Source organism: Anoplophora glabripennis, unplaced genomic scaffold (genome assembly GCF_000390285.2).
Source record: "Anoplophora glabripennis isolate ALB-LARVAE unplaced genomic scaffold, Agla_2.0 scaffold136, whole genome shotgun sequence".
NCBI lineage: Eukaryota > Metazoa > Arthropoda > Insecta > Coleoptera > Cerambycidae > Anoplophora > Anoplophora glabripennis.
In genome coordinates, this window is record NW_019416313.1 from 319,118 (window position 1) to 346,818 (window position 27,701).

At 34.3% G+C, this 27,701-nt stretch overlaps 1 protein-coding gene across 1 annotated transcript; it reads right to left on the reverse strand.

The window, feature by feature from the left end:
- Nucleotides 1–3,678: 3,678 nt before the first annotated feature.
- LOC108911618 (sialin) lies at nt 3,679–26,026 on the reverse strand. The gene is made up of 10 exons (XM_018716595.1): nt 25,898–26,026; nt 17,831–18,057; nt 17,389–17,769; nt 17,171–17,255; nt 16,849–17,075; nt 16,606–16,752; nt 12,836–12,968; nt 11,135–11,290; nt 9,353–9,438; nt 3,679–3,997 (listed from the first exon to the last, which is right to left on the reverse strand). The coding sequence occupies exons 1-10, from the start codon at nt 25,920–25,922 to the stop codon at nt 3,755–3,757; spliced, it is 1,710 nt and encodes a 569-aa protein (XP_018572111.1). The 5' UTR covers nt 25,923–26,026; the 3' UTR covers nt 3,679–3,754.
- Nucleotides 26,027–27,701: the final 1,675 nt, after the last annotated feature.

A 27,701-nucleotide genomic window follows, 5' to 3' on the forward strand; every position in this document is an offset into this window, starting at 1 on the left:
CGCGGAAAATCAACTTCATGAAGTTCTTGCTGACAAGTTAAACGATAGGAGAACAAACGCAAATCTTTTTTTAACACTGTGTGGCAGGTACCGACTGATACTCCCACCATTTGTGATAAAACACGTACAGAAGTTCTTGGCGCATTTTCCATTATTTGTTGGACATTTTCTTTTAATTCTTCAGTCCGCTTTTTAGGTCGGCCGCTTCCTTCTTTTCTTGTTACACTGCCCGTTTCACGAAAAACATTAACACAACGCTGAACTGCACTTTGAAAAATTTTGTACTCAACAACGCCGGGAAATTGATTTTGAAATTCTATGAAACATTCCTCAATAGAATACTTCCATATTCCATCAATCTTGCGTCCATTTCTAAAGTAGGACTCTATGATAAACACTTTTTGTTCTTGAGAAAACACCATTTTAAACGCTTTTTAAAACGAAAATATTCAAATTGATAGCGGCGATATAGCGCTTTGACAGATGACGTTTAAGTTCATTTGCTATACGCTACGCCCTACGTCCAAATTTTCAGAACCAACTTGACCACGTTTTTATTTGAACGCTCGTTATAATTATTGTATTTACCTTAATATGGTGTTAAAATATAATCCTTCTACTTATTTTTGTACGCGATATTATTTTACTGGATTTATTATTGTACTTTTTTTAATAATCTTTCTTTTGGTTAAGACAATTTTTTAAAACATTCTTATTTGCTTAAAAGAACAAGTTTTTTACAGAATGATATTGGCAAATGTAACATTTTTATACAGTAACTCCACAAATGCTGCTGTTTTCTAGTTTTTTAGTTTAGTTGTATTAATATAATATGTGTGTGTGTATGAGTATCTGTCTGAGTATACTATGTATTTGCACGTGTATTTGTATAGGCATGTATGAGTGTTGTGTATGTATATTTATAAGTTACATAGTTTTAATAGTTCTTTATAATTATATTGCTTGTAATATGTAGACTTGTTATTATGTGTGAGTTAATTGACTTTCTGAGGGGTAGGCTAATCATCAGTTATCTATCTGTGTCTAGTCTTTTTGGTTTGTATATTGCCATTGTAACTATGCACAATAAATATTTTTGACTTGACTTGACTTATACTTTGATATGCGAATACCTAAATCAAAATACTGATACTTTTCAAATGATAATTGCCGATTTAACTAACAGTGATCAAACTCAGGTCACCAACAGAGTGAAAAATAGAGCGGAACGACGACTTTCAATTGCACTCAGGAAATCGGCTATAGCTTTAAGCACGATGCAATTACAGATAGTCCTCCGAAATCACGAAATACAGCCATTAAGAACCCCTGTGCAGGAATCTCTACAAATTATATAGGTCTTCTTCAAAATAATTACCCCGCATCGAGATTTGTACCTACCTCTCAAATCTTATCAATCTAATAAAGCTCATTTAGGATCAAGATGCCACGGACGAATCAATTGAAGGCTCAAACTAAACACGGTCATATAAACTATAATTCTAGACGTTAAACATTGTTGTTGTTTTAAATTGTTGGAGAGATAGAAAGAAAATGGAATGTCCCAGTCCGTCACTGCTAAAGTTCGACGAAAAACGTCCAAAGACAAGGCATCTGCTGAAGTCCTAGGAATGACAGACATATGAAAAAAGTTATCATAAGCTTGCCGCGAAGCTACAGCGAAAGTAGCAGGCTTCATCCTCAATTATAGACGTCGGCGATGTCTTCACCAAAACTGTTTACGGAACATCTTCGCAGCTGACCCCTTTAAATGAAAGGCAAATATCGAGCGGTTCGCCTTCTCTTCTTTTTAATCAATTTTTAATTAAAACAGTGTTTAATCGAGTACTGAAATTGGTATTGGTATTAGTTGCTAGTAATTGCTTGCCTAAAGGCGTCTTCACACGACGCGAAGCTCGGCGAGTGCATTCGCTCATAATAAAATTGTCATGTGGCAAGATGCTGACATCTTCAAGTTGCCCTTTCTTTGGTGTGCTGACATAAATTGGTGTGCTGACCTTCTACGAGAATCATCATATATTAATTAAAAAAATAATGTCTCCGTAAATTCACCCTGTACATTCGCCGAACCTGGTGTCGCTGGAAGGCACCTTATTGGCTGTTTGTATAAGAGTAACAATAAAACAACTGTGAACAGTTATCAAATCTGAAGCAGCAATTACATTTTCCGAAACGTTGACGGGAAGGAACCTTATGTCCTTCAGTGATTCAGTTTATCACAGAATTAGACTTTATCGTGGTTTTAACTTAGCAGTCAGTACATAATATGTCACGTAAAGCCATCCAATTTAAGAAAATCCTCAGCGAAGTCAAATGAGGTCAAAAGGACGTACATTGCGGGCTGTGTCCAGCCTCGCATTAATCTTCCCAGATAACGAATATCGGCCCCTCTGTTTCATAAGGGAACTCCTAAATCTTCCTCAGACAAGCGGTTTTTGCTAGAGATGCTCGTTTATAAAATACTACAGGGATTGGGATGGATATTTACCCAAAAATACTGGCAAAATTTTTGTAATTATTGCAAAAGTTTTGTAAAAAAATATTGTTATGTCAATAGTTTCTAAAATGAGTAGGGGTAGCAGAGGACGTGAAAATAAACAATTTAATTAAATAAGCGTCATGTGTTATTACGCGAAACTTAGGCCGACCCGGCATCGTCCCGCTTAATCAGCTGATCAACTGCAGTAACTAGATCAAGTTCAGTGCGGTTATTTGTACGATGTGACTTAACACACCGAATAATTGTAAACAAAGGAGAAATAAGAATTAAATTAAGACCGGCAAACAAACTGAGAACTCTGACCCACAACAAATATCGGCGGGATCTGCACCCGAATTCAAGAAAATTTTAACTCAAAACTCTGTCAGTCCCGCGCGCCCGTAGATATTGAATACAGCGTCTCCCACGTATTGGGAAATTGCGGAACTGGGTCGCGTCAGGTCCCAGCTGACTTTTTTTTATCTGTTCTCTCGCGGCGTAAGCTAACTGTCAATTGTTTAAGCAACGAGTCTTTAATTACAGACTCAATCAGACTCCATTGCAGGAAGTTCCGGCGAGGCTGCATTTTATTTTTGTTCGACGCCAGGAGGAATTAAAGATTTGTAAGAAAACGCCGCTACGGAACAAATAATGTGCGACGTTTATAGATTGCAATGCCCAGCAAAAATAAGTTAAATTTATTTTGGTGCATGAGTTTCTCATCAACGTCGTTAGAAATTCTCGTAGGACTTTAGAGTGAGTTTACGATATCGGGCAAATTTATGGCTTCAGACCAGATCCATAAACTTACAGCTATAACTTTTAAGCGTTAGTACGTGCCTATGTATCCGTCGTGAGTAATGGAAGTCCCTTTGACCTAGTCTATTCATCCCAAGACATATTAGAGTGTCTTGAAACTACATCTACTGCATTTGAAATTGTCATAGGACTCACACCGACTTATACAGATGTAACATTACCACTAGTACATTAAATTTGCTTGTAACACTATGAGGCTAAAACTCTTTCATCTGCTCCACTAAGTTGTTTGGCTAGGATTCGACTTAGTTTTTCAATGGTTAAAAAGATATGGGACTGGTTATGTTAGGGTCATTGATCCCGGTGTCAAAAGTCAACGCTACCCGTTTTTCCCTCTAACCTTCCCCTAAGCAACTTCAATTAGAGTAAAGATTTATTTACAACAGTGTAATAATAAATATTACAGCAATTAAACTAAATAATTCGCTAAAGCTCTCATTTTTCCTTCAGATCACTGTAAGCTACAGGGACCTTTTCATATTCCCCATTCTTTTCATTGTCTTCGACTTGATTCTTCTTCTTGATCACCATCAACTCTGTCTCAGGGAGTCCGTTCTGCTTCTCGGGTGAGTTCCAAGACTGCAGTTCAGACCTGGAGAAGATGGTGTAGAGAATCCCACTGGTGAAGAGGAAGACAGCGGCTATCCAGAAGACTTTCTGCCATTGTTGGACGGTTTGCTACGAAAAATCGATTACAAAAGAGAATAGATTGAATTTAGTTTCAAAGAGCAGCAATGAAGGAAAAGGAAAATGTCGTGGTGTTCCACTTAAACTTCAACATCTAGCTATGTTCGAGACAAGTTTAATATGCCATATTTCCGTCAACTTAGTTGACGGTTAAGTTAAATAAAACTTCTATGAAGTCTGTATGATATTCAAATGCAAATACAGTTATACTTCAAACACAGTTAATAAAACAAATTGCTCCGTTCTGGAGAAGTTGGTAGAAGCGGTTTCGATAGTTCCAGTTCACTGCGTCGATTCAATTTTGTCGGGCATGTCTTGATGAACAAATATGCTCTCTCTGTGGACTTAATAATGCACACGCGCTTGTTTGCTCTTAACCAGCAGTTACATATTAACAATTGAAAATTAATGTACTCCAGCTATGTGCATGGGGTACTGCTAACGTTTAGAATTTTTTACCTATATTGCAGTAGCAACAAAAACTGTTACGTACAAGAGTTTACCCATCATTTAACCATAAAATTATCCCGAAATGATAAAAAATGTTGTAGATATAACGCCAATTTAACTGGAATGTATACAGGGTGTGGCGTGTATAATCGATGAAAATTAAACTACAGCTTCCTAACGATATTTGTAATATAGAAAGTCTTATACGAAAAAGTTCTATTTTTGCGCTTTTCTTCGTAAATTATGGATCAAAATATTTTCTCTAGAACGGTCCTGTCCGTGTGCTGTACGATGAGTTACATGCTGTAGACCAGCCGCGTAAACAGATCGTCGTTGAAAGACAGAAAGATACTTCTCAATTTTTGGGGAATTTTTCAATGCAAAAGGACAAACTAAGAAAAATAGATATTTAAAAAAAAACTGATATTTTTTCATTATAATAAATTAATAGCAGTACCATCTTAAATGCGTTGTTGTTACTGCAAGAATTCGCTAACAAAACCACATCCGTAAGCATCTGTAGTTGCCAACTGCGTGCATTAGTCGTCCTTCAAAGAAATAGGGATCCACAAGTACATCGCCTATTATGCCAGCCCAAACATTTACCGTGAACCGATGTTGAAAATGAGTTTCCCTAATCGCATGAGGATTTTATCGGCCCATATGTGCATATTATGGAAATTCATTTCATCACGGGTAAATATCGCTTCATCTGTTACACAAACATAAGCAGGAAAGTGTACTTGATTGGTACATTGCCGTAAAAACCATCTGATCACAATCCCGGGATAAAATCTGTTGAACTAGTTGCAGTCGTCGAGTACTAATTGTGGGGTCTTCGTCAAGATTTTCCAACACTGCATCTTCAACATTAAGGTTCACTCGCTAACCAAGCCCTTCTCCTCGAGGAATAACACTTCCCGTATCTCGCAGCCGCTGAACGCACTGTAGGATTTGCACATGGAGGGTGACGTTTGGCCATTATTCCCGGTACAACCTAGTCACTTCGAGAGCATTTTCTCAGGCTCATACACTAACACCATATCAACACGTTCGGGAATAGTAAATACATTGTTTTCTTGGTTCATTCTAAAACTAGTTTGTGCACAAACTAAAAAATTAAGTAAAGTAAGAAATAATAATCTCGTTTTTAATGTAGTCGGCACGCTATTCTTATTTTTTACTTCTTTATAAAAATTACACTGTCACTATCGTGGAATTACAAAATAAAAACTTTTGTTTGGAATCTTTCACTTTTTAACACTGATGGGTCGATGGACGATGCTTAATATTTAATAATTAAGTGAATAATGAAAATATTTCCAATAACTAACACAGGGTCGGCCTACACTTTTTTGGATAAATGAACTTTAATTTACAAAAAAAAAACACGAAGATAGAACTTTTTCGTATAAGACTTTTCTATTACAAATATCATCAGGAAGCTGTATTTTTATAGATTATACACGCCACATCCTGTATATATTTTTAAACAAATATTCTTTTTATGAATAAAATATACTAGACCGCTTTCTGAAATTTCTTTTTGTAAGAGTCCAAACGCCTTTCAAAATAATTTTAAACAAAAGGAAAATACCCAGTATGTCTTAAATGTAAGCTTAGGAATGTTTCCCGTTGTAAGAGTTTGTACTTTTAAGACTTTAAGATCTTATATTAGGAAACACAATGATAAAACTTTGGTCGGGTTAAATTAAATCACTGTCGCAGTTATGATGTTAAATTTTTTGATTAAAAGTTTGTTGGATGATTCTCTCATTTTTATAATTGAAACAGAGGTAAAACGATATTTTACAGGACAATGCACTCGTATTTATGATTTAAAATTGTAACAAGGGCAACTTTTACTCCTGAAGAATTTTGTGGGGCTACAATTACATACAGCGCTGAACACTACTAAAAATATTGTTTTAATTTATAAAAAGTATAGCAATTAATTTCGCTCCACAGAGAATTCAACTTCTTTAGGCTTAATGAAAAAATAAATTGCATTCTAAGGAGCTAAACAGCTCATAAGTACCGTAATAAATCCTTATAAAAAGCAACGGTACGTTTTCAACGCATAACTCACTTTTCCTCTTTTAATAACAGGACAAATTGCGAGGAAATTGGTTATGAAACGTAATAAATCCTGATCAAGAAACAATACGCCGTTCTCCCAACGTCGCATACAAAACTGCCCTATAAAAGCGTCATTATTTTTATTACCATGTACCAATAAAGGAACCCAATGCTAAGGCTTTATGGGACGCGGCAGACGGCGTCGAAATGAATACGAGGTGAGACGTTAATTGATTCCAGACTTATTGGTATTGGGGCTTCTGTATCGGACTATCCATTAGGCATAATTAATAAACAATGTGAGAGCAAATTTACTCTCGAAATTCTGTCAATTAGCGAAATGCCCCCCTCGTAAATTGAAGGGGCAGAGGATATGACAGCAATTATGAAATAAACATCCCCGCTTAAAGAATACGTAGAAGTATACAAAAAAGTTATTGTAAAATAACGTAAAATTGCTACAAAATACAATCCAAAAATATTTTTAAATACATGCAGGGTGTTAATGAACTTATGTAAAAAATTTAAAGGGGCGAAAAAGGAGCAAAAACTGAGTTAACTGACGTCACAAACTTGTATCGGAAGTTTAAGGTCACAGAGAAAAAGGCTAATTAAAAATGTGTTTAAAACTGTTTTGGAACTGCTGAAATATATGTATTTTATCGCGGCGAGTATTTACAAAAAATTCTGTAACACTTTTTACGAGTTTGTAGGTTTCTTATGAAGCCGGACTGTATTAGAAAGTCAGATACACTGTTGTAGTGATTGCTGTGCTGTTTTTCGCGAGTTCATTTAATAGCCTTATTGTCAAGTGTACCGTGCGAGATATCGTGAACGGCGTGCCCCTGTACGCGCAAAGAGTTCTGGTGAAGTACAACTGCGTCGAAATCGCGACGATGGCCCAGGGCGACCACTAAGAATCTTAATTGTCGAGGAGATGATTTAAGATCTCGTCGAAGAAGATCCGCATCGTAGCACCAGAAATATCGCACAGCAAGTAAATATTTCGCATCCTGTTGTGTGGCGGGTATTACGAAAAGCTCAGTTGTACCCATTTCATATTCAACGTGTTCAAGCGCTTACTCCTGAAGATTTTCCACTAGCTCGAGATTTTTGCGAATGGTTACTTCAGGAACATGCAAGAAATCCTCAATTAACAACGCAAATACTTGTTACAGATGAAGAATGTTTCAGTCGAAATGGTGTAAGTAACGTCCACAACACTCACCACAGGACTGCAACGCGTGCGAGCGAATTCGATACGTCGCGCTGAAGCTTGTGTGCAAGCAAATGGTGGATGCATCGAACAACTTCTATAAAAATCAGCAGTTCTCAAAAAGTGGCAAGGGACACATGGCAAAAATATTTGACATAAGTTCATTAACACCCTGTATATGTAATAAGCTAAAAAAGTGTAAATAGAAACAAAAATATATTACAAATATTAGAAGATAAAATATATGTCAAATCTCTCATAATTTGGGAAACGGACACCGGGTATATTCCACGATTTTTATGAAACCTGCCTTTTTATCTCTGCCAGGGCAATTTACCTAATTTATTAAGTACCTTCTATATAGCTTGCCCATTAATCTTCATGTAGTTTTTGAAATATGTCAGTAAACTTTTGATAGCCAGTAAATATAAACCATCTGTTCAGTATAAAATATGTTATTCAAATATGTCGAGGTATTATCGCACAAAATTAAATATTTGATACCTCACTAACTCAATTAGCTAAAATAATAATATATGGACTTTAATTAGACAACAACACTTTATGTTTATAAGTTATTGTAGTTTATCTACATTCATGACAAAATTAATTATTTCGAACAATATTAATAAGTCAGATAATGTAGTTCTCTTAATTACTGTTTCGCTTTTTACTTCTGAGGATTCTGAAGGTGTTTTTCTCAGGGGGTATAACCTTTCAAGAAAATGGTGCAACAGGAGGAGTAAACTTGTCGACACGACGTGGTTTGCAAGCGGACTTACAGAAGTATTTGAATAAATTTAGGAGTTGCAAGAGCAGTAACTAAATTAGGAATTCATTTCAGAATATTATTTCAGTAACAAGTTTCTTAATAAATTTGCATACAAATTTCACCTTCCTAATACCTGATGCTGAAGGAAATGGATTCTGCATGTAAAACTGACGGAAAATACGAACATGAGCTTCCTTAGTTCAGGATTAGAATTCACAAAAAAGGTAGTTGAATGGTCAAATAAACTTAGATATTTATTCTAAAAAATCATAGTAAATGAAGTGTAACAATAATAATAATATCTCTACTCCTCATTCTAACTACGAGAATTAGCCCAGAAGTCGGAGACTTGTGCGGGAGAGGAGGCGGCATATTATTATTACGCAGGCCGCATTTGCGCCCAGGAACGACTTATGTTGGAAGGCCCTAACCACCATTCAGTGCAAGAATGAGGGAAACCTGGAAAACCTCATTAATTAGGGGGGTGGTCAATGCCAACCGGTGTCAATCTCTCACATTGACCCAAGCCAACATTCTTCCACCCTACCATACCTGCACAGAGGGTGCCAATCCTCCGTACAAGCATAGCTAATCTACGGTCTACCTGCCGCGGTATTCGAAACCCGGGCAGATCGACACACCGATTTAAGTACTGACGCCTTAAACCATGCGGCTATCGACCGTATTGATGATGATCTTCGATACCAGAAATCTAATCATGCAAAAAAGTGAGGTAAAGTAGAGCAGAAGTAAATATTATCAAAGATTAACAAACAAATGGTCATAACAATAATAACGCGTTATTATTATTGTCAATAATTTTACTTACGTTTTGGAATGTCAGGTGTCCAACTACAATTGGCGTTAGAAATCCCACCATCGCAACAATGGTATTACAGCATCCAAAAATTACACCTAAGAAGGTGATAGAATTAAAATTAAAATTGATTACTCGAGTAAATTAATTAAAAAAGTTAATAAACTTCTGTTAACCAGCTATAAGAACCCCTAGATCCGCAATGATCTTCATTTCAGTCCTTGCATTTGGTTCTAAGACCGCTTATGAACTGTAGGGGTTCCGATAGCTGTTTCCACGGAGTCTAGCCCGAGAACAACGACAGATCAAAGGTTTCAAGCTAAGGGCATGTCGATAATGTCAAAATGATGAAAATCAAATTATATCAGTGAAAGTACTACTGAATAATGCAAGTGCTTCATGTGGACGTTATATCATTATGTAAATATGTATTTGTTAGTGAATTTCGTAACACCATGTAATCACATATGCGCATATTTATGCAGATCTCATCTTCCCCTTTATTTCCTTTACCATATGAATGCATCTATATATCGTAAATTTCAAACGGCCCAGAAATACTGGAAAATAAGAATAAAAACTCCCTCGAAAATCTCATTTATTTATTTGTTTACGTGCTGAGGGTGATTTATCCGAACAGGACTGGCCAAAAAATAACCTGGCATTGATATATTCCAGATTTAAAGAGTGGAATGAAGTACGAAAAGAGTATATGTCCTGCTCATTAATTTTTTCTTTTGAAAGATAGGGCAGAAACGTTTCGTCAGTGTAGAAATTAAATTTATTTTTTATATAATGCGATACGGTCTTCATTAGTCGCACGACTTGTTTATCAATTTTTTTAAAACGTCACGCGTCATGTGGCCAAATTGGAGGGTTCTGTCAATATTATTTCTCAATGTATAAATACAGTGTGTCAAAATTAGCTTGTAACAATTTACCATTGCATATTACTTGATTAGAAACATGAGAAAAACCTTGGAATACTAGTACGGTAAAAGTGAAAGGAAATGCGGAAAATCCAGGTATTTCTAGTAGAAAAATTTGTAAATAACGTCGATGTTAGTAATAGGACGGTGTAAAAAATTTTGTGCAGCAATTGCAGTGCTGGTTTTCCTCCATGATTACATCATCAAAGGCTTCTGCAAACATTGGTCCAAATCCTCGAACTCTGATTCCTTTTACTGATGAACCAAATTCCTCAAGAATGCAGTAAGGAATTTTCTCAGTAGTTCTATATGGACTGGACAAAACCCAGATGAGGTACTTGAGAATCATTTTTGTTAGTCTTCATTGTATGTTTCGATCGGAATTGTGGTCTACCAGGAAGACTCGCTAATGAGGCGCAACGAAATTATTTGGAACATTCACTGATTGAGTTTGTAGGGGATATCCCTACCATTGGCTACGAGAAACGCATTTTAGTGTACTTTCTCGAGTTTTTAACACCATGTTAAGATCACTGGATTGGTCGAAATGATCTCAGTTATGGCCTGCTCGATCTCCGGACCTAAATCTTATAAGGCTATTGGTGTTTTTGAAATAATTCGGCGGTCAATGAGGAGGATATGGGTTTCATCTTAGCTTCAAGAAATAAAATATTGTTCCTGTCTAAACACTTTTATCGTCCTTTATCTTCGAATAAAATGATTCTCTGAATATCATTAAAGGGAAAATTATTATTAAAATAATAAATTTTCGGTAATTTTTGATTATAGAAGTGAAGACGTATTTCGCAGTTATCAGGATCGCAGAGATGTGAGGAGGTATTTTACACAACTGTTCTATACTTACTTGCGTAGTTGGGACTGATGTCCACGATACTTGCCAAGGGTCCTGTGGAGACTGCCCCATGCGAAGCGACTGCCAGCGTGAGGAAGACTATAGCAGCGTTGCGATCGCATCCGGAATAGGCCAGGGCCAGCATAAACACTCCCTGGACAAAGCAGCCTGGAATTAAATGTCGGAGCTGTTATTAAAAGTGATCGGGCATGATTTGGAATAAGCGCTTCCCATAAGGAAGGAGATTATTCCGATTATTGTAATAGTCGGGAGCGTTGGGAACACTTCGAGTAGTTTCAGGCTGGTAATGGGTTCTATTTTAAAAGTTTATAAGGTTTTAGTTCCTCTAGCGTGCTCTATTTAAATCAGGGGTGATATTTTGCAGAGCAATCGGTTGTTTTATGCGCAAAAAGCTGCACAAATAAATGTGCTTCGAAGAAAAATGAAGGACCATTTTAGTAACATCAATTAGTGATGTAGTAGTAAAATTAATTGGTCAGTTTGTTTAAATTTAGGAATATTCTATTATATTGTTTTTTTTTAAATCCACTGCAGAATTTGCTTTTAATTCTTAGCAAAAGTCTGTAATAAGTAAGACTGCTGTAGCCTCAACAAAACTGGTTATTGTTCATTTATAATTTGTTCATATAATTGTGTACAACTGTTCCTTGAGGAACACCATGCTCAACGTCATATTCTTTACTGAGCTGAAGTTTGGTACATGTTTTCTTTCATTCAAACAGCTTTTTAGCAGCTTATGTACTAGTTTTCTAGTATTTCTAATATTTCTATCACCAGTGGATGAATAATAATGTAAAAAGATCAATGACAATGCCATTACTTTGATTGAAATATAAAATTATATTTTTTTAAAATACTTCTAAACAAAAATGAATCGACCTATGTTCATATAAGAAGAAATGTTTGAAATTGAGTCAGCTACCATCTATCTGTCAAAATCTGTCACAGAGCTTGTAGAACACCCTGTATAAACAAACTTAACCTAATGTGTCTTTGTACTGTCGCTTGGGAAACGGGTATATAAACAAAATTAATCTGTAACTACGGTTGCAAATTCGATTCTAGTGGATGACGTCGTCAGAGATCGAGTTTGATTTGAATTAAATGCATTTTAATCAGAGTCGAACAATTATCAGAGCCATCTGGGAATGATAGTTGGAGCGGATGGGAACGGATGTAGTTTTAGAGCGACTAATGGATTTGGTTTCGGAAGTGGGGATGTCTTTTCAGATGGATGCTAGCTGCTCTCCATCGTGATTTGCTGTAGATGAAATGGGGGTGAGCAGTGTGCTATTCAAATCGAGAAAAACTTATTATTATAGTTATTTAATTACAAGTAACATTTTAACTTCACAAAGATCTGGTTTAAAATTGCTACACTGCATCAATTTTTAGAGATATTTTAAATTAAAAATGCGAAAAACCACAGGACTTGTTATGGCATTTGAAAGTGTTACTCTTCTTTTACAAAATCTACTTTGAATCGTTCGAACACTGATTTTGAACATTGCTATTGTTTTTTCTTTTTAAGTATTAGAATCTCCACCTTTCCAGTTTGAAACACCGAATTCCTCGAACAATGAACAAGCGAACTGTCGTTTAGATAAAGCGAATTGCAGACCAACGAATACGCCTCTTAGCAACAGGACGTATTCGTTGTGGCGTACTTACTTCCCGGTAGAGTGTACTTACAGGCGATTGTGGCCAGCTTCCTCACGTTCGACCTTGTCATCTTATTGGATCGCAGCAAATAATCTCCGAGTTGGGAGAAGACCCAGGCCCAGAGCATCCGCAGGAGATGCGGCATGCCCGACAGCAGCCCCGTCTGGAATAATAAAAGCAGTGACTGGACTTGTAAACAAGCAAAACGGGGTCTCTTAGATATGTCAGATGTAAGAACTGACTGTAGAGGAAATAGTATTTATGTTGGGAGGTTGAGATACAACAAAATCCTTGTATGCACATATCATTAAATAAAATTTGAATACATTTAAATAAAGTATGAAGTCATAACATCTTTAACCTCTGACGATGATTTTTTAAGTCGATCCAGTCGGTTAATACTGTAAAGAAATTATATGTATGCCTTATATTTTATGTATACAAGTCTGTTTAATAATAGTATATTATTCAACGAGCGTATAATGATGGGTATTATTCACGAGGTGAAGTTTACGACCACGAGCCGCAGGCGAGTGGCCTAAATCACCGAGTGGATAATAGCCATTATACGGGAGCAGAATACTATACTTTATCCACGACTACTAAATATTTTTGTTGAAGTTTTTTTTGTTTTTAGTTCGTTTTTTAACACAATTTAACACAAAATATCAAAACACTGAGAAATCTATGCACACAAACAATAATGTTGACAGGTTTGAGTCAAATTTGTTTTGTTTTAAAAGCCACTTAGATTTATCAAATGTTTCGAAAAACATAGTATGTTAAGCAACAGATATACGACACGCACAAACGAAGTCGCTGATGGCTCAGTGTAGATGCTCCTTCCCTTCCAACCGCTGGTCCTGGGTTCGAATCTGGTCTAGGAAAATTCACTTTTTTAATTTTTTTTTTTATATGTTGTACAGCACTGAATTGAAAATATTTAGTGGTTTACACGATAAAATTTAAAAAAACCGACTGTTTGTAGCAGAACAATATAATATTATAGCTAAATCAAGGAAGCTTCTGACAGTAGTGATTAATGACTCATTAATCACTGCCGTGATTAATGGGTATTAATAAGGTCGAGCAAACAGACGTATAATGGGTAATTTTACAAGTCAGTCTTGTGTTTAAAGGTGAATATTTTCTATTAGTACAGGGTGGTTCAGCTGTTTGCTTTACATAAAAAAAGTTGGAAGGGATAGAATGAAGAATAATTATAATTTATTTGTACAGGGTTAGTCACTATAATCTGACAACTTTTTTTTAATGGAACACCCTATACAAGGTATCCCGGAAATGGTGGGCAATCTCTCGGATATGGATAGATAATGAGAAAATAATGTCACAAGTTCATATAAAATTTTTTCCTCTGGACACAACCTGTAGAGTTATTAGCTCTTGAAGTTGAGAATTAAAAATGTTTTTTTTGCTGTAACTTTTGTATTTTTCAATAAATTTTGAAATTTTTTTGGCTGGATCTATAATTTTTGAAGCTGCTTTGGATGATAATATGAAATCCTCGATAATAATTATGGGGGCCCGGGGGCAAAGCACCCCCCAAAATTTCTAGAAAAAAAATTTTTGTTCCACTATACCCTAAATTTTCCATCATTTTATAAAAATTTATGGGATTTTACGTAAAAAAGGTATACTTGTTGATTATCCACAAAATAGATATTTTTTGAGATAAACCCGTTTAAAGAGGAAGGTACCATTTAATGAGACATTTTATTTAACAGAAACACAGGTTTAATCGTAGTTGGCTTTTACATATCAGAATAAAGGACAAATAATTTGCAAGAGCAGTGTTCCAAATTATGAGAATTTGGATTTAACTAAACTAACTAAACGAAAAGTGCATACAATCAAAATTTTGTAACTAATATAATTCATAATAAATTCTCAATATTAGTTCCACCTTCTCTTATACAAATACGAGCTCGTTTAACAGAAGACTGTTGCACTCTGCATAACATTTCAGGATTTTGTCGTTTCATTTGCACAATAAAAAATCCTTTCTTCGAATTCTTCTCTAGTGGTTACAGGTGTGGAATAAACAAGATTTTTCAAGTGCCCCCAAAAGAAAAAGTCAAGTGGGTTCATATCTGGAGTTCGGGCAGGCCAATGAATAGGTCCACCGCGGCCTATCCAGCGATTAGGATATACCTCGTTTAAATGGTCCCTTACTGCATCACTAAAGTGAGGCGACGCCCCATCGTGCATGAATATCAGTGCATTTCTGGTTTCAAGATCAACATCTTCTAACAGTTGTGGTAATTGATGCACAAGGAAATCTAGGTAACGTTGACCATTCAGTCTAGGGGGTAACACAAATGGACCCAATAAGTAAGGACCAGTAATTCCACTCCAAACATTAACATAAAATTGTCTTTGGTGCCTAGTTTCAATAATAGCGTGTGGGTTCTCATTAGACCAATAATGTAAATTATGGGAGTTAATAACTCCATTCCTTCCAAAACTTGCTTCGTCAGTATACAGAATTAATCTCGTAAACATAGGATTTTGCTCATGTCTCTGAAGCAACCATTGAGAAAACTGTACTCTTGCACGAAAATCATCAGTATTAAGAGCATGCACTTTTTGGATATGGTAAGGGTGAAGAAGCTGTTCTCTAAGGATTCTTGAAACACTGGTCATTGGAACATTGGTAAAAGAAGATAATGACCTAATGCTAACTGTTGGATGAGCAGCTACTTCGTCCAGTATATTTTCCTCTACTTCAACTGTACATGCTGTTCACGGGGCACCCCTGTTTGCAGTAACAGGAGCAAACTGACCTAAAGACATTAAAATTTATTTAATATCCATTTTGTTTAATAATAGTAATCGTATTTTACCAGTTTCTCTTAATCTTTGATCAATACGTTCGAAAGTTTTGCGATCCGGAATCCTTCTATTACGATAAGAATGCTGATAAAATCTTCTTGCTGCCGAAGCATTACAAAGAGCCCGCCCGTACATTAAATGCATATCAGCAATATCAGCATATTCTTCATTGGAATACTCCATATTTTATAACAAATTATGAGTTATGAGATGAGTATTAGATTTAAAACTAAGTATTTGACAAGTTTGACAATTTAATTGCCTTTGGCATACTCTGACATGTCAAAGCCAACCACGATTAAATATGTGTTTCAATTAAATAAAATGTCTCAAATTAAATGGTACCTTCCTCTTTAAACGGGTTTATTTCAAAAAATATCTATTTTATGGATATTCAACAAGTATACCTTTGTTACGTAAAATACCATAAATTTTTATAAAATGATAGAAAATTTGGGGTATAGTGGAACAAAAATTTTTTTTTTCTAGAAATTTTGGTGGGGGTGCTTTGCCCCCGGGCCCCATAATTATTATCGAGGATTTCATATTATCATCCAAAGCAGCTTCAAAAATTATAGATCCAGCCAAAAAAATTTCTAAATTTATTGAAAAATACAAAAGTTACAGCAAAAAAAAACATTTTTAATTCTCAACTTCAAGAGCTAATAACTCTATTATTTTCTCATTATCTATCCATATCCAAGAGATTGCCCATCATTTCCGGGACACCCTGTATATTTTTGAAAAGAGAAAAATTTAACGAAGCTAAATATGCACTAATATATAGGGTGTTCCATTTAAAAAAACATTTTTTTCTTTAATTTAGTGATTTCCATTATGCAATTGTTTTTTCTAATACTGCATTATAAAAATTCATAAAAAAAGCTAAAACTACTGCCGCTTTCCGGGACTAGGTGGCATTTTGTCCCATTAATTTTATCACTTACCGCTTTAATGTTCCACCCGTGGATAAACTTGAAGTAAGTAGGAGCGTGTGTCATTAACGTGAACAGTCCCCATATCCCACCCCACTGGGCTAATATATTCATCCACACCGGGACGCTGGTAAAGATTTTCAACCAAGGAACGGGAGCCTGAAACGCAATAAATATTTATTTCATCCCTACAACACAAGTAACTCAATTTTTTAATTTTGTATTTTTATATCACCCCGTATAAATGTAGTTTACCGTTTCCTTGGCTGTCGCTACACTCTGCCCCAGACTGGCCACAATATATTCTCTTTCTTTCTCTGATATTCTTGGATGCTCGTTAGGACTGTCGTACACCAGAGTGCCCCAAGCGAAGAACCAGAGCATTCCCATCACACCGCACGTGTAGAACACCAACTCCCACCCCCACCTGTCTATGATGAAGCCGCAGATGGGATAGGTTAAAGAGGCCCCTACTGAACTACCTGGAAAATCAGTTTGATTATCGTTAATGCCCGAAACACAAGTTGAAGAATAAAAAATTGTATGAATAAAAATAACAATTAATTAGATTACTTACCCAGGTAGGCCGTTACAAACTTACTCCTCTCGTTGGGGGGGATCCACCTCGCGGTCATGCAATGCATAGCGGGCCATGCGAATCCCTGAAATTTACGGTTTGATAAATCTCTTAAATAAGAGCTGGTTTGGTTAACAATACTATAATAATAATAATTTATTTGAATTAGCTGAATTTAGCCAAACTGTATTTTGACAGAGACTATTTTGACGACTTACCGTCAGCAGCCCTTGACAGACCCTTGCAAATATCAAGAATCCCGCGCCCTTGTACGCGCAGAACGGTATCAGGAAGCAGACCAAGATCCCCATGCAGTTGGATAGTCCGAAAACCAGTTTAGCTCCGTACCTTGAGGCCAGTAAACCCCCAGGGATCTGCGTGGTCCAGTGCAACCAGAAGAAGCTGCCCAAGATGGTTCCTTGTTGCTTCTCGTTCCAGTCGAATTTACGAGATTCGAATTTGAACAGAGGTTTGCTGTCTGGTTGTTCTGTAACGTTGTTTTCGACCACAGAAGGCGTAGTGGCGGAGTCGCTCCAGTTTCCTGCGTCTATAGTAGTGGCGTTCCATCGTGTTATCACGTTCATGGTACCATTAAACGACTACAAAATGAAGTTGAATAAAGGAATTTGCTTGCTTTTAATTATGTTTTGTTGTATTTACTGCGTTTGTGGAATTTACAATGTAGACGTTACTTGTCAAGGTTCCATTTTCCAGATAGAGTTGTTCAGCTGTGGATTTACCAGTGAGGGATATGTTGTTCTTGGGGCGTTGTGCGATCATCGATACGATAGCTATGTTTAGGTTGATGCGGATCATATAGTTCACTGCGAAGCCCGTGAATACCAAGTACCAAAGCACGTCTCTCGTCGAACAGCATTCTTTCGGTGCTAAAAAGAAAATAGATTGTCCCGTTTACACTACAATACTACAGAGAGGTGAGTTGCTCTTGGAAAAATAGTGGGAGTAGTCAATCCTGCTAATGAGAAAAACGTTATATGAACCACCTTAATTATTTTCCCAAGAGGAACACACTTTTTTTAAGTATAAACGGAACATCCTGTATAGGGTGTGTTTTTAAGACTAAATGTAAAAGTTATAGTCTAACCAAATTACACTTGTGGAAAAAGAATTGATACCTGGACTTTTATAACTGGAAATGGTGAAAGGGCTTATAATAAATCTAAAAAAAAAATAAATGCGTGAGCAGGGGCGGCGGAGGGTTGATTTGGGGGGTTGAAAAGTTATGAAAAATTGTATAATAGGGATTTCTGGCGAAAGTTCAAGTCAAATAAAAAAGTATCCAGTACAAAAGTTGTAGATCATGCAAAAATCTACAACTCTTGTAGAGGTCACTTTTTAGCTTAACCTCAAAATTACCGAGGAAAATGCAAAAAACGTTTTTTTCTGATTTTTCGTTTTTATTTCGTATTTCCGCAAAAATAATTCAATTTTAACGAAACTTGATGAAAGTATACCTTTCTGTGTCTTAAATAACCACAACATTTTTGAAATCCGACGTTTCGTCTTCGAGGAGCCATCATCAGATTAATTTTTTTAAATATGTCGCTGCTATTTTTATGACAAAATTTAGTCATTTTTAATTCTGAATTATATGATATTACTATTGTAATCGCTTAAAAAGTTATCATTTTTTCCTGAGCACGGCTCTGAACGCTTTCAAAATACCTGTATCTATTGGAAGAGAGAGAGAGAGAGGGAGGGAGAGAGAGAGAGATAGAGAGAAGAGAATAAAAGTCAATATAGCACAAAATATCCAACAATATTTTTTAATCAATAATTTAAAAAGTTGTACCTAATAAAAAATAATACGAATTCATGAAATATTTGATTATTTCTAATTAGTATTGCTAATAGTAGTAAAAAAAAATGTTGGATATTTTGTGGGGTATTGAATTTTATACTGTTATGACTTCATCCAATAGATATTTTGAAAGCGTTCAGAGCCGTACTTAGGAAAAATTTTAAATGATAGCTAAAACAAGCTAAAAACTTTTTAAGCGAATACAATAGTAATATCCTCTAATTCAGAATTAAAAATGATTTTGTCATAAAAATAGCAGCGACGTATTAAAAAAAATTAACCCGATAATGGCCTCTCGAAGACGAAACGTTGGATTGCAAAAATGTTGACGTCATTGTATAGAGCAAAAAAGTGGCATTGTAAATATGTAATTTATTTTAAAATTCGTTTTCAAATAAAGCCAGAAAAAATTAAACAATTTTGCAAAATTTCGGGTTTTTGCGTATAACTCCGGAACTACCCGGAATTTTAAAACTTTACACTCATTCAACAAAATTTGAAAAAAAAGTACTTACACTAATCGATGCTACGGAAAAAAATTATTATTTATTTTATTTATTCACTATTCGACTTATGTTTACAATACAATACAATGTTACAACTTATGTTTACAATACTGTACAAAAATAAAGTTTTGGGTCAAACAATGAGACAGTTTTTTTTTGTATTTTTTCCGTACAATTGAATGGCGTAATCAGTTTTTGATTTTTTTTTAATTTAAACAAATTATCAACAATTACTGAAAAATTCATTGCTGCAAGTAATTTAAATTTTTTTTACATTTTTAAGCATGTTTTTGAACTGTGATTACAGATTTTTTATTTCATCAAAAAGTATATGTCAAAACAAAAAAAATGATCACTGGTGGAACTCTGTACGATGATTTTTCTCAGTAGATATTTTCTTTGAAGAAAAAGTGTTTCAGACAGGAAAAAATGAATATCTTGGAAACTTCTTTATTTTGTTATCTAAAAAAAGATGTGGTTATTTAAGACACATAAAGGTATACTTTCACCAAGTTTCGTCAAAATTAAATTATTTTTGCGGAAATGAGAAATAAAAAACGAAAAATCAGAAAAAAAACAGTTTTTTGCATTTTTCTCGGAAATTTTGAGGTTATGTTAAAAAGTGACATCTACAAAAGTTGTAGATTTTTGCATAATCTACAACTTTTATATTGGATCCTATTTTGTTTAACGTCAACTTTCGCCAGAAATCCCAATGATACAATTTTTCATAACTTTTCAACCCCCCTCTAAATGAGTTATTTGGATCGGTTTATTAAGCTTAATGTGTCCCAAAATAAGCAGAAGTTTATATTGTTGTTACTATTTTCATTTTGCGCTTAGAGACTTACCGAAAACAATATAATATTCCTGGAGCTTTCAAAATGTGTTTATGTGCAGATTAAACTATTTGTCTAATACTAAAAAGTTTAGGGCAAGTCGGGGTCACTTTCAGTTTGTATATTGTATACAAACAAATGAAATACCTTTCTCAACATCCTACATATCTTCTGGCCGGAATTTATATTAAAAATTAAGTCCAGCATGGGTTCAAGCGTAATTCAAGCTGTTGATATAAAAGCGTAATATATATTTAAAGAGGGCGAACCGATTTCTCTGCACAGAGAGAAAATAACCAATAGAAAGGAGCAGTTCGAGGTATTCTTCACAAAAATATAGGTTGTTGTAAGACAAAAAAAACAAAAATTATAAAATTAAATATTCCAAAGCGTATTCATGTATTTGGTTAAAGAATAATCTCTATAACTTCGCCAGTGGAATGTTTGTACATCCGGAGAACGACTTACTTTTCGTGCACTGTAATTTAACAGTTGCTAAATTATTTTCCTGCTGGAAGCAGAACGAATCTAATAAAAAGGAATGCGACGTTTTCCTGGCGTCAAATACACCAAAAACCTCATATATATTAAATTGACTTTATACGAGACCCTACACAAGAAATGTGATAACCGGAATCTGAATGATATTTGATTTTTTTTTATAACGAGACATAAAAAATCCGCCGGTTTTATTCAATCTGTTTTTCAACTCGTGGGCAGGTACAGAAGCTCACTTTTTGGTCAGCAATATCGCACGATTTTCGCACGGTAAATATGACTTTAAAAATAAACTTATTCGAATGTAAAGAAGCTCCAAGGTCATTTTAGAGTTTATTTTAAATTATGTTACATGCTGCTTAATTCTTTTTTAGTTCCTATAATTTATGAGGGGATTTTTAGGTAAAACCTTGTAATACAATGGTATTGTTTCACAGACTACTGCCTACAATGATCCGCTAATTTTTTAATTCTCACCAGCACTTGCTGACGCAGTGAGCTGTCATTCATTAATAATTTCGTAATAAAAAAGAACAAGCTTGAGGCATGGAAGATACCTTAGGTAAATTTACATGACATCATGTCGTACAGAGTGATAATGTATATACAACGGATCAAGGTTGATTATACTTGGTGTTCCTAAATAAGTGTCGCAACGGAAAACTGTAAATTCCTCTTGAAAAGAGAAACATTATTCGGGCTTTCGTTTTCGAGATACACGGTGTCAAAACTTCTTTTCAGATTTTTGCCAATATCTTAGGAACCGTTTGAACTACAGGCCTGAGCTTATTTGTACACACATAGCCACTTGTTGCAAATGTTGATAAACTTCGTTAAAATTGTTAATTATTACTATCTATCTTTTGAATTACAAAAAATTTTCGAAACGTTAGCAAAATGTTTGTTTTTGTTCATAAAAAGTCATTTTTCTTGAAAACGGTTGACTTTAGAGGAATGAACCAAGAGAACTCTTTTTTTTGTAAAATTTATTGGCGTTTCAGAATTTGCTGTCAAATGTTAATTTTTCCAGTGGCGTAAAAGTTAGGGGGGGAAAAACCCTTACGATACCTTAAAATCTCCACCACTGGCACGTTCAATGAATTTGAGAAGGGTGCGAAAAAGTAGCTATTAATAGTAGTAATCAGTGTACAAAAACTCAGTTCTGTAGTTCAAACGGTTCCTAAGATATTGGCAAAAAATTACAAAAAAAATTAAAGTTTTGACACCGTGTATCTCGAAAACGAAAGCTCGGAGAGAAAAATGGAAGAGAAAAAGCATTTTTCTTTTTTTAAAAGGAATTTACAGTGTTCCGTTGTGACACTTATTTAGGAACACCCTGTATATTTAATATAGGGTGTTTCATTAACAATGAGACACAGATGTATAATACTTGAGTAATACTAATTACTATTGAAGTTAAAATATTTGGTTGAACCAAACATGTTTTAATAAGATGTTGTTTCTCTTCAAATCACAGGGTGTCAAAATTAAAAAAGAAAACCTTCCATTAACGAAATATTCTCAGTAATTATGTTTTTTTTTTCGAAGTAAATGCGCTCGTAACATTTTTATCCCCCGCAAGTTGGATTAAAATAGGCCAGGAAAATAAGCTGGGAAATGACCATTTCGCGACTTTTTGTTTTGGCAAGCTGAATTTATCACTATAGATGCTAAATATTATGTACATATTAGTTTCCACAGTCATAAAAATGGGGAGAAGATTGTATGCAGGGTGGTTAATTGTATAATATATACGTAAATTCACGTTTTTCGCTTCAACAAAACAGTAAAGTACTTTTTTTCGTTTTCAAAAGACCTACAAAACTAGCCCTCGACCGTAAAAAAATATTGAATAGATCAAAAGCTATGAACAGAAGAAGTTTATTTATGAATTTTGAATTAAACATTATAAACTGCGTTATTATTACCAGAACATTTTAATAACTCACACGAAATCTGGAATCGGTAAGTTGAATAGTTTACAAGTTATGGCCTTATAAACAAATTAAATAATTATTAGTCTGGACGATCCCGAGGATCCTGAACAATCGCACTGATTTTTTTCACGGTAGATTTCATAATAATACACTGAAATCTATAATTTTTTTTTAATTTCAAATTTGCAACATGGACATTTTTTTTATTTTTTAGCCTTAGTTGCAAAATGAAATATACGACGCACGAGTGTGATATAGTTATATATGAATATATGAAAGGAACTTTAAGTTAAAAAAAAAATCATCAAGAATCGTTGAAAAACAACGGAGTTACAGACTGTCAAAGTTGACGGCCTATTGTTAAACAAATTAGGCTGGTAGCGGCAAAAAAATACTGTCATAACCGTCAACCCGAGTACTTTCCCAGATAAAAATATTTTATTTGTAGAAGTATGTTAAGTGCATAAGAAATATTGTCAAAAGTTAGTGGGTCGCTTGATTTTCGGCGAGCCGTGGCGCGACGGAAGGGTGGGGAAAGCGAACGACAGTGAGTCCGAAGAAAATGACGAAAATATTCATAGTCCTGCCGTTAAATAAGCGAAATTCGCTTGAAAATAATATATTTGACAGTCTGTAAACAGTCTGTAACTCCGTTGTTTTTCAACAAATCTTGACGATTTTTTTTTAACTTAAAGTTCTTTTCATAACTTGTAAACTATTCAACTTACCGATTCGAGATTTTGTGTGAGTTATTAGACAGTGATAAGGAATGAGAGGATGCTATGCCAAAACATTCTGGTAATAATAACGCAGTTTATAAATGTTTAATTCAAAAAGCATAAATAAATTTCTTCTGTTTATAACTTTTGATCTAATCAATATTTTGACGCTCCAGGGCTAGTTTTGTAGGTCTTTTAAAGACGAAAAAAAGCACTTTACTGTTTTCTCGTGGAAATGAAAGGAAAAAAGTTATAAGCGAAAAACGTGAATTTACGTAAAAATTATACAATTAACCACCCTGTAAACAATCTTCCCCCCATTTTTATGACTGTGGAAACTAATATGTTATTGTACATAATATTTAGCATCTATAGTGATAAATTCAGCTTGCCGAAACAAAAAGTCGCGTCAAACTCTATATTTCCTGGCCTAAAAAGTAATAAAAATTAGATTAATTTTCGGTAGAAATATGGTTAAAAATCCAAAAAATTTTATATAAAGCGATTTGTTTCAGTATATGTTCAACAACACAACGTAATACGTAAGACAAGAAAATTCTTTATTTGTATGTATTTATATGAAAATTTTATTGTTCTGTTATGTATTATAATTAGGCTTACGAATGAAAATATTAATATGTTTACAGAAAATATGATGTGGCAACATAGTACTATTACCAAACAGCAAGGCTAAATAGAGGATAAAATACCTACTTATTTAAATGAGATCATTTACTCGATAAACCTTAGTGTTGACATAAGCCTTCCTTGGCATATTCGAAAGAGTTAAAATATATTACTACGTGCTTTTCTAAGTTTTCTTTAGTGAAACAGCGGCATTTATCACTTACTATTAACTTGTGTAGGGAAAATGACCGTTCAACGTCTACTGTTGACAGCGGATAGTATAGATTAATATATTTGCTGGTAAATCCTGAAATGTACCAGATAGAACTTTACATATGTTTTCCAAAATGGTGTATCCTGTATTTTTAAATTTTTCTCATGAAATTTTAAATCTAAAAAATTAGTTATAGTGGCAAAACTTTTGTAACATTACTCAATAGAGATTAAAAACACGAACAGTGAGTAATAATGTAATTTCTATCACAGAACCTTCAAAATTGCATCCAACATTTTCTTTGACTTGGACGAGAGACGGGCGCGAGTGTTATTTCATTTCTTTAGAACATGATTTACGGATTTTAAATAAAGGATACAAATCTTCGCTAGGATAATACGACATATTTGCTATATATAATAATTATATTGTATATAGTTTACACACAATATATTTTTGAACGCGTACGCATCTTTACCCGAATTTGACGCGCAATATCTCCGATATCCGAGGTCTGTAGGTTCGCAGTGTGTACAACGCTAGTCAATTATTAGCGCTGTTGCCACATCTACATAGTTTTTATGCGTTCATTAAATATAATTTGAAACTACTTAAATACGATATTTTTATGTTGTTAATTAGTCAATATGTATGCTATGTGCATATAAGTAGATTTCTTTGCTGTATATATGTTTATAGCAAATAATTTCAATAGAATTTAATTTTTTCAAATTGTCAGCGGGTTTTAGTCTCATAAGAAAAGCATAGGACCCCCTTGCATTCCTCACTTCCCTCGGACCCCGATATACCTCCTTAAGCATATAACATCAAAATTTGTGGAAGTGTTTGCTCCGGTATTTTAGACTTTAGCATTAAAATTAATATTGTTAATCTCGTCAAGCCTTTGTCTGCCGAACTGCCAACACCATCGAATGTAGATTATTTAGTAATTCTGCTGATTGGAATTCAAATCACAGTCTTCGACTGCAGACAGTTCCTGTAAGAAACGATGAATTCGCGCAAAAACCCATGAATTTAATTGTAGCTCTTAATAGACATTATTGCGATTAGTTGCGGACCTAGAAGGGACAAAATGATGAGGTACCTACAGGTTATTTAGAGTAAATTCGGTTTAACAGATTAAACTTATTATTATTTTTTATTTTGGTGGTCTCTGGCTGCAGCATACACTTTGTATGTGGCATCATGACCCTTTCCGGTTATTGTTAAATAGCAATACCTAATTAAATAAATGGACTGTTCAAGGGAATCTCGAGCAAGGCAAGGTGTGAAGAGGAACCGGGAAAATCCACTATGGCCTGTGAAAGTTCCACTCTGGTCTGACTTTTTCATTAATATCGTTTGGAGAGTGCTCGAGTCCATCGAATTCAACGATTATTTGCACCATTTCACGAGAATGGAAGCCGAAAAGTATTACATTTTTCTCATGGAATATTAACTCCGTTCTTAACGAATTTTTTTAAACATTTGGCAAATAGCTGTTAAATTAGGACTAGAGAACTATAGCATACAATTCCCTCCACACATAACTCTTTAATCCTTACCTTTGATTTCTTGCGTCTTTTCCATTTTTATAAAAAATATGTACAAATTTCACCGAAATTATAACAGATTCACATAAACAGTTCTTACATCCCGCGACTGTCTCTGGAAAATGCAGTCTAACCACTAAATATTGCATAAAATTCTAATATTAATTATTTAGTAAACGTTTTCTTGTCGTAGTTGCCTTATCAATTCTTTTATCTTGAGCTATAGACACAGTGATAGGAACTTAGAGTTTAGTATTGTTTAAATATTTATAATAAAGTTAAAGAAACAATATTTATTTTTTTATTCTAAATCACAAAGAATACTTATCAAATTATACGCGTTCTTGCTCGAGATAGTCAAAATAACGTACCATAGTTGATATAAGACCATGATACAAAACAAAACAATTGTTTGTTTTGTATTTACTTTACAAATAATAAAAAAGTAGAGTAAATCCATAAATTTTCCACTTTCTATCGTATGTTATACATAATGTGACCCCCAAAATATATTTCTGCGTAGTACTGTCAACTTTGTATTTCCCAGACTTAGTATATTTTTATGTTTACCAAAATTTATCAATAAAAGTCGTAGGTATGCCATCTGTGAACTAGCGATTAAACTGATTGGGATTTTTGCTTCCTAACTTATTGAAAGAGAATCCTGTTCTGACCTGAAACAGCCCCGAAATTTTCCAGTTTCCTTGTTAAGAGCTTTCCTTCTTTAACTAGAATCCTTGAGCCCGAAACAGCCTGAATCGATTTCAGTTTCTAATTCAAGCTCATCTCGGTAGATGGGGCGAGTCGTATTATATATATGATAAAATAATTCAACAAAGAAATGACTTCGTCCATATTTTTTTGAAATTTTGTAAAAATTGTGGGTATTTTAATGTTATATAGTTTTTAGGTATTCTCCTTATGTTGTTGTAAAGGTTAGCTATAAAAATCGTTGTTTGTTATTTCAATAAGGATGGGTTTTAATTTTTTTAATGATTTTTTTACTTTAAATATATATATTATATTGCAGCAAATTTTGATGTCAAAAAAAAAATAAAGGAAAAATCGTACATTGAAAGTTTTTTCTATCTTTAATTATTAAACCTATAAGTGGATGTCAAAATACAAAATATACCCTGTACCTATATTCTGCGACATACTAATAATTCACCTTGTATATTAAATAAATGTATCATTATTAAATATTAAAATATATATATTACAAGGTATTTAAAATATCATTACGAATTTTGGTTATTTGGAAATATATTTTCTGCAGTATTTCAATACCAAAAAATGAAAATAGTAGCTAATTAACGAAATTATGATTAAATAACCTAACTGGCTATATTCGTTGATTCTTTAAAACATTTTTATCAAGACATCATATATTTAAGTAAATACAGTAACCCAAAAAACTGATATTGATTTTTTATCAATGTGTGCAAAATAAATAAGTACGCTTGGCAACATTGCCAAAGTGTTGTTTATATGTTGCTAGGATACGCGTAGGAATGCGGGAATGCATTTGATTCTTCCTAAAATTCTGCTGGTGGTGTACTCTATTCAATTCAATTCGGAATTTAAAACTGCTGGCCTATTCCAGTAGCGGTCTGGGGCGATAGCTATTTTGTCTGTGTTATAACTGCATTCTTTACATTGTAAGAATATGTATTTAAGTATTTGCATAATAGTATGAAACAAAAAGGGGCAGTGGCCTATTGAAGATGTCTAGTAAAGATGAACCCATTATAAACACTTGGATGTGTTTTTCCTTGGTAATAAATACTTACTTTTTAATTGTAAGAGAAAGCAA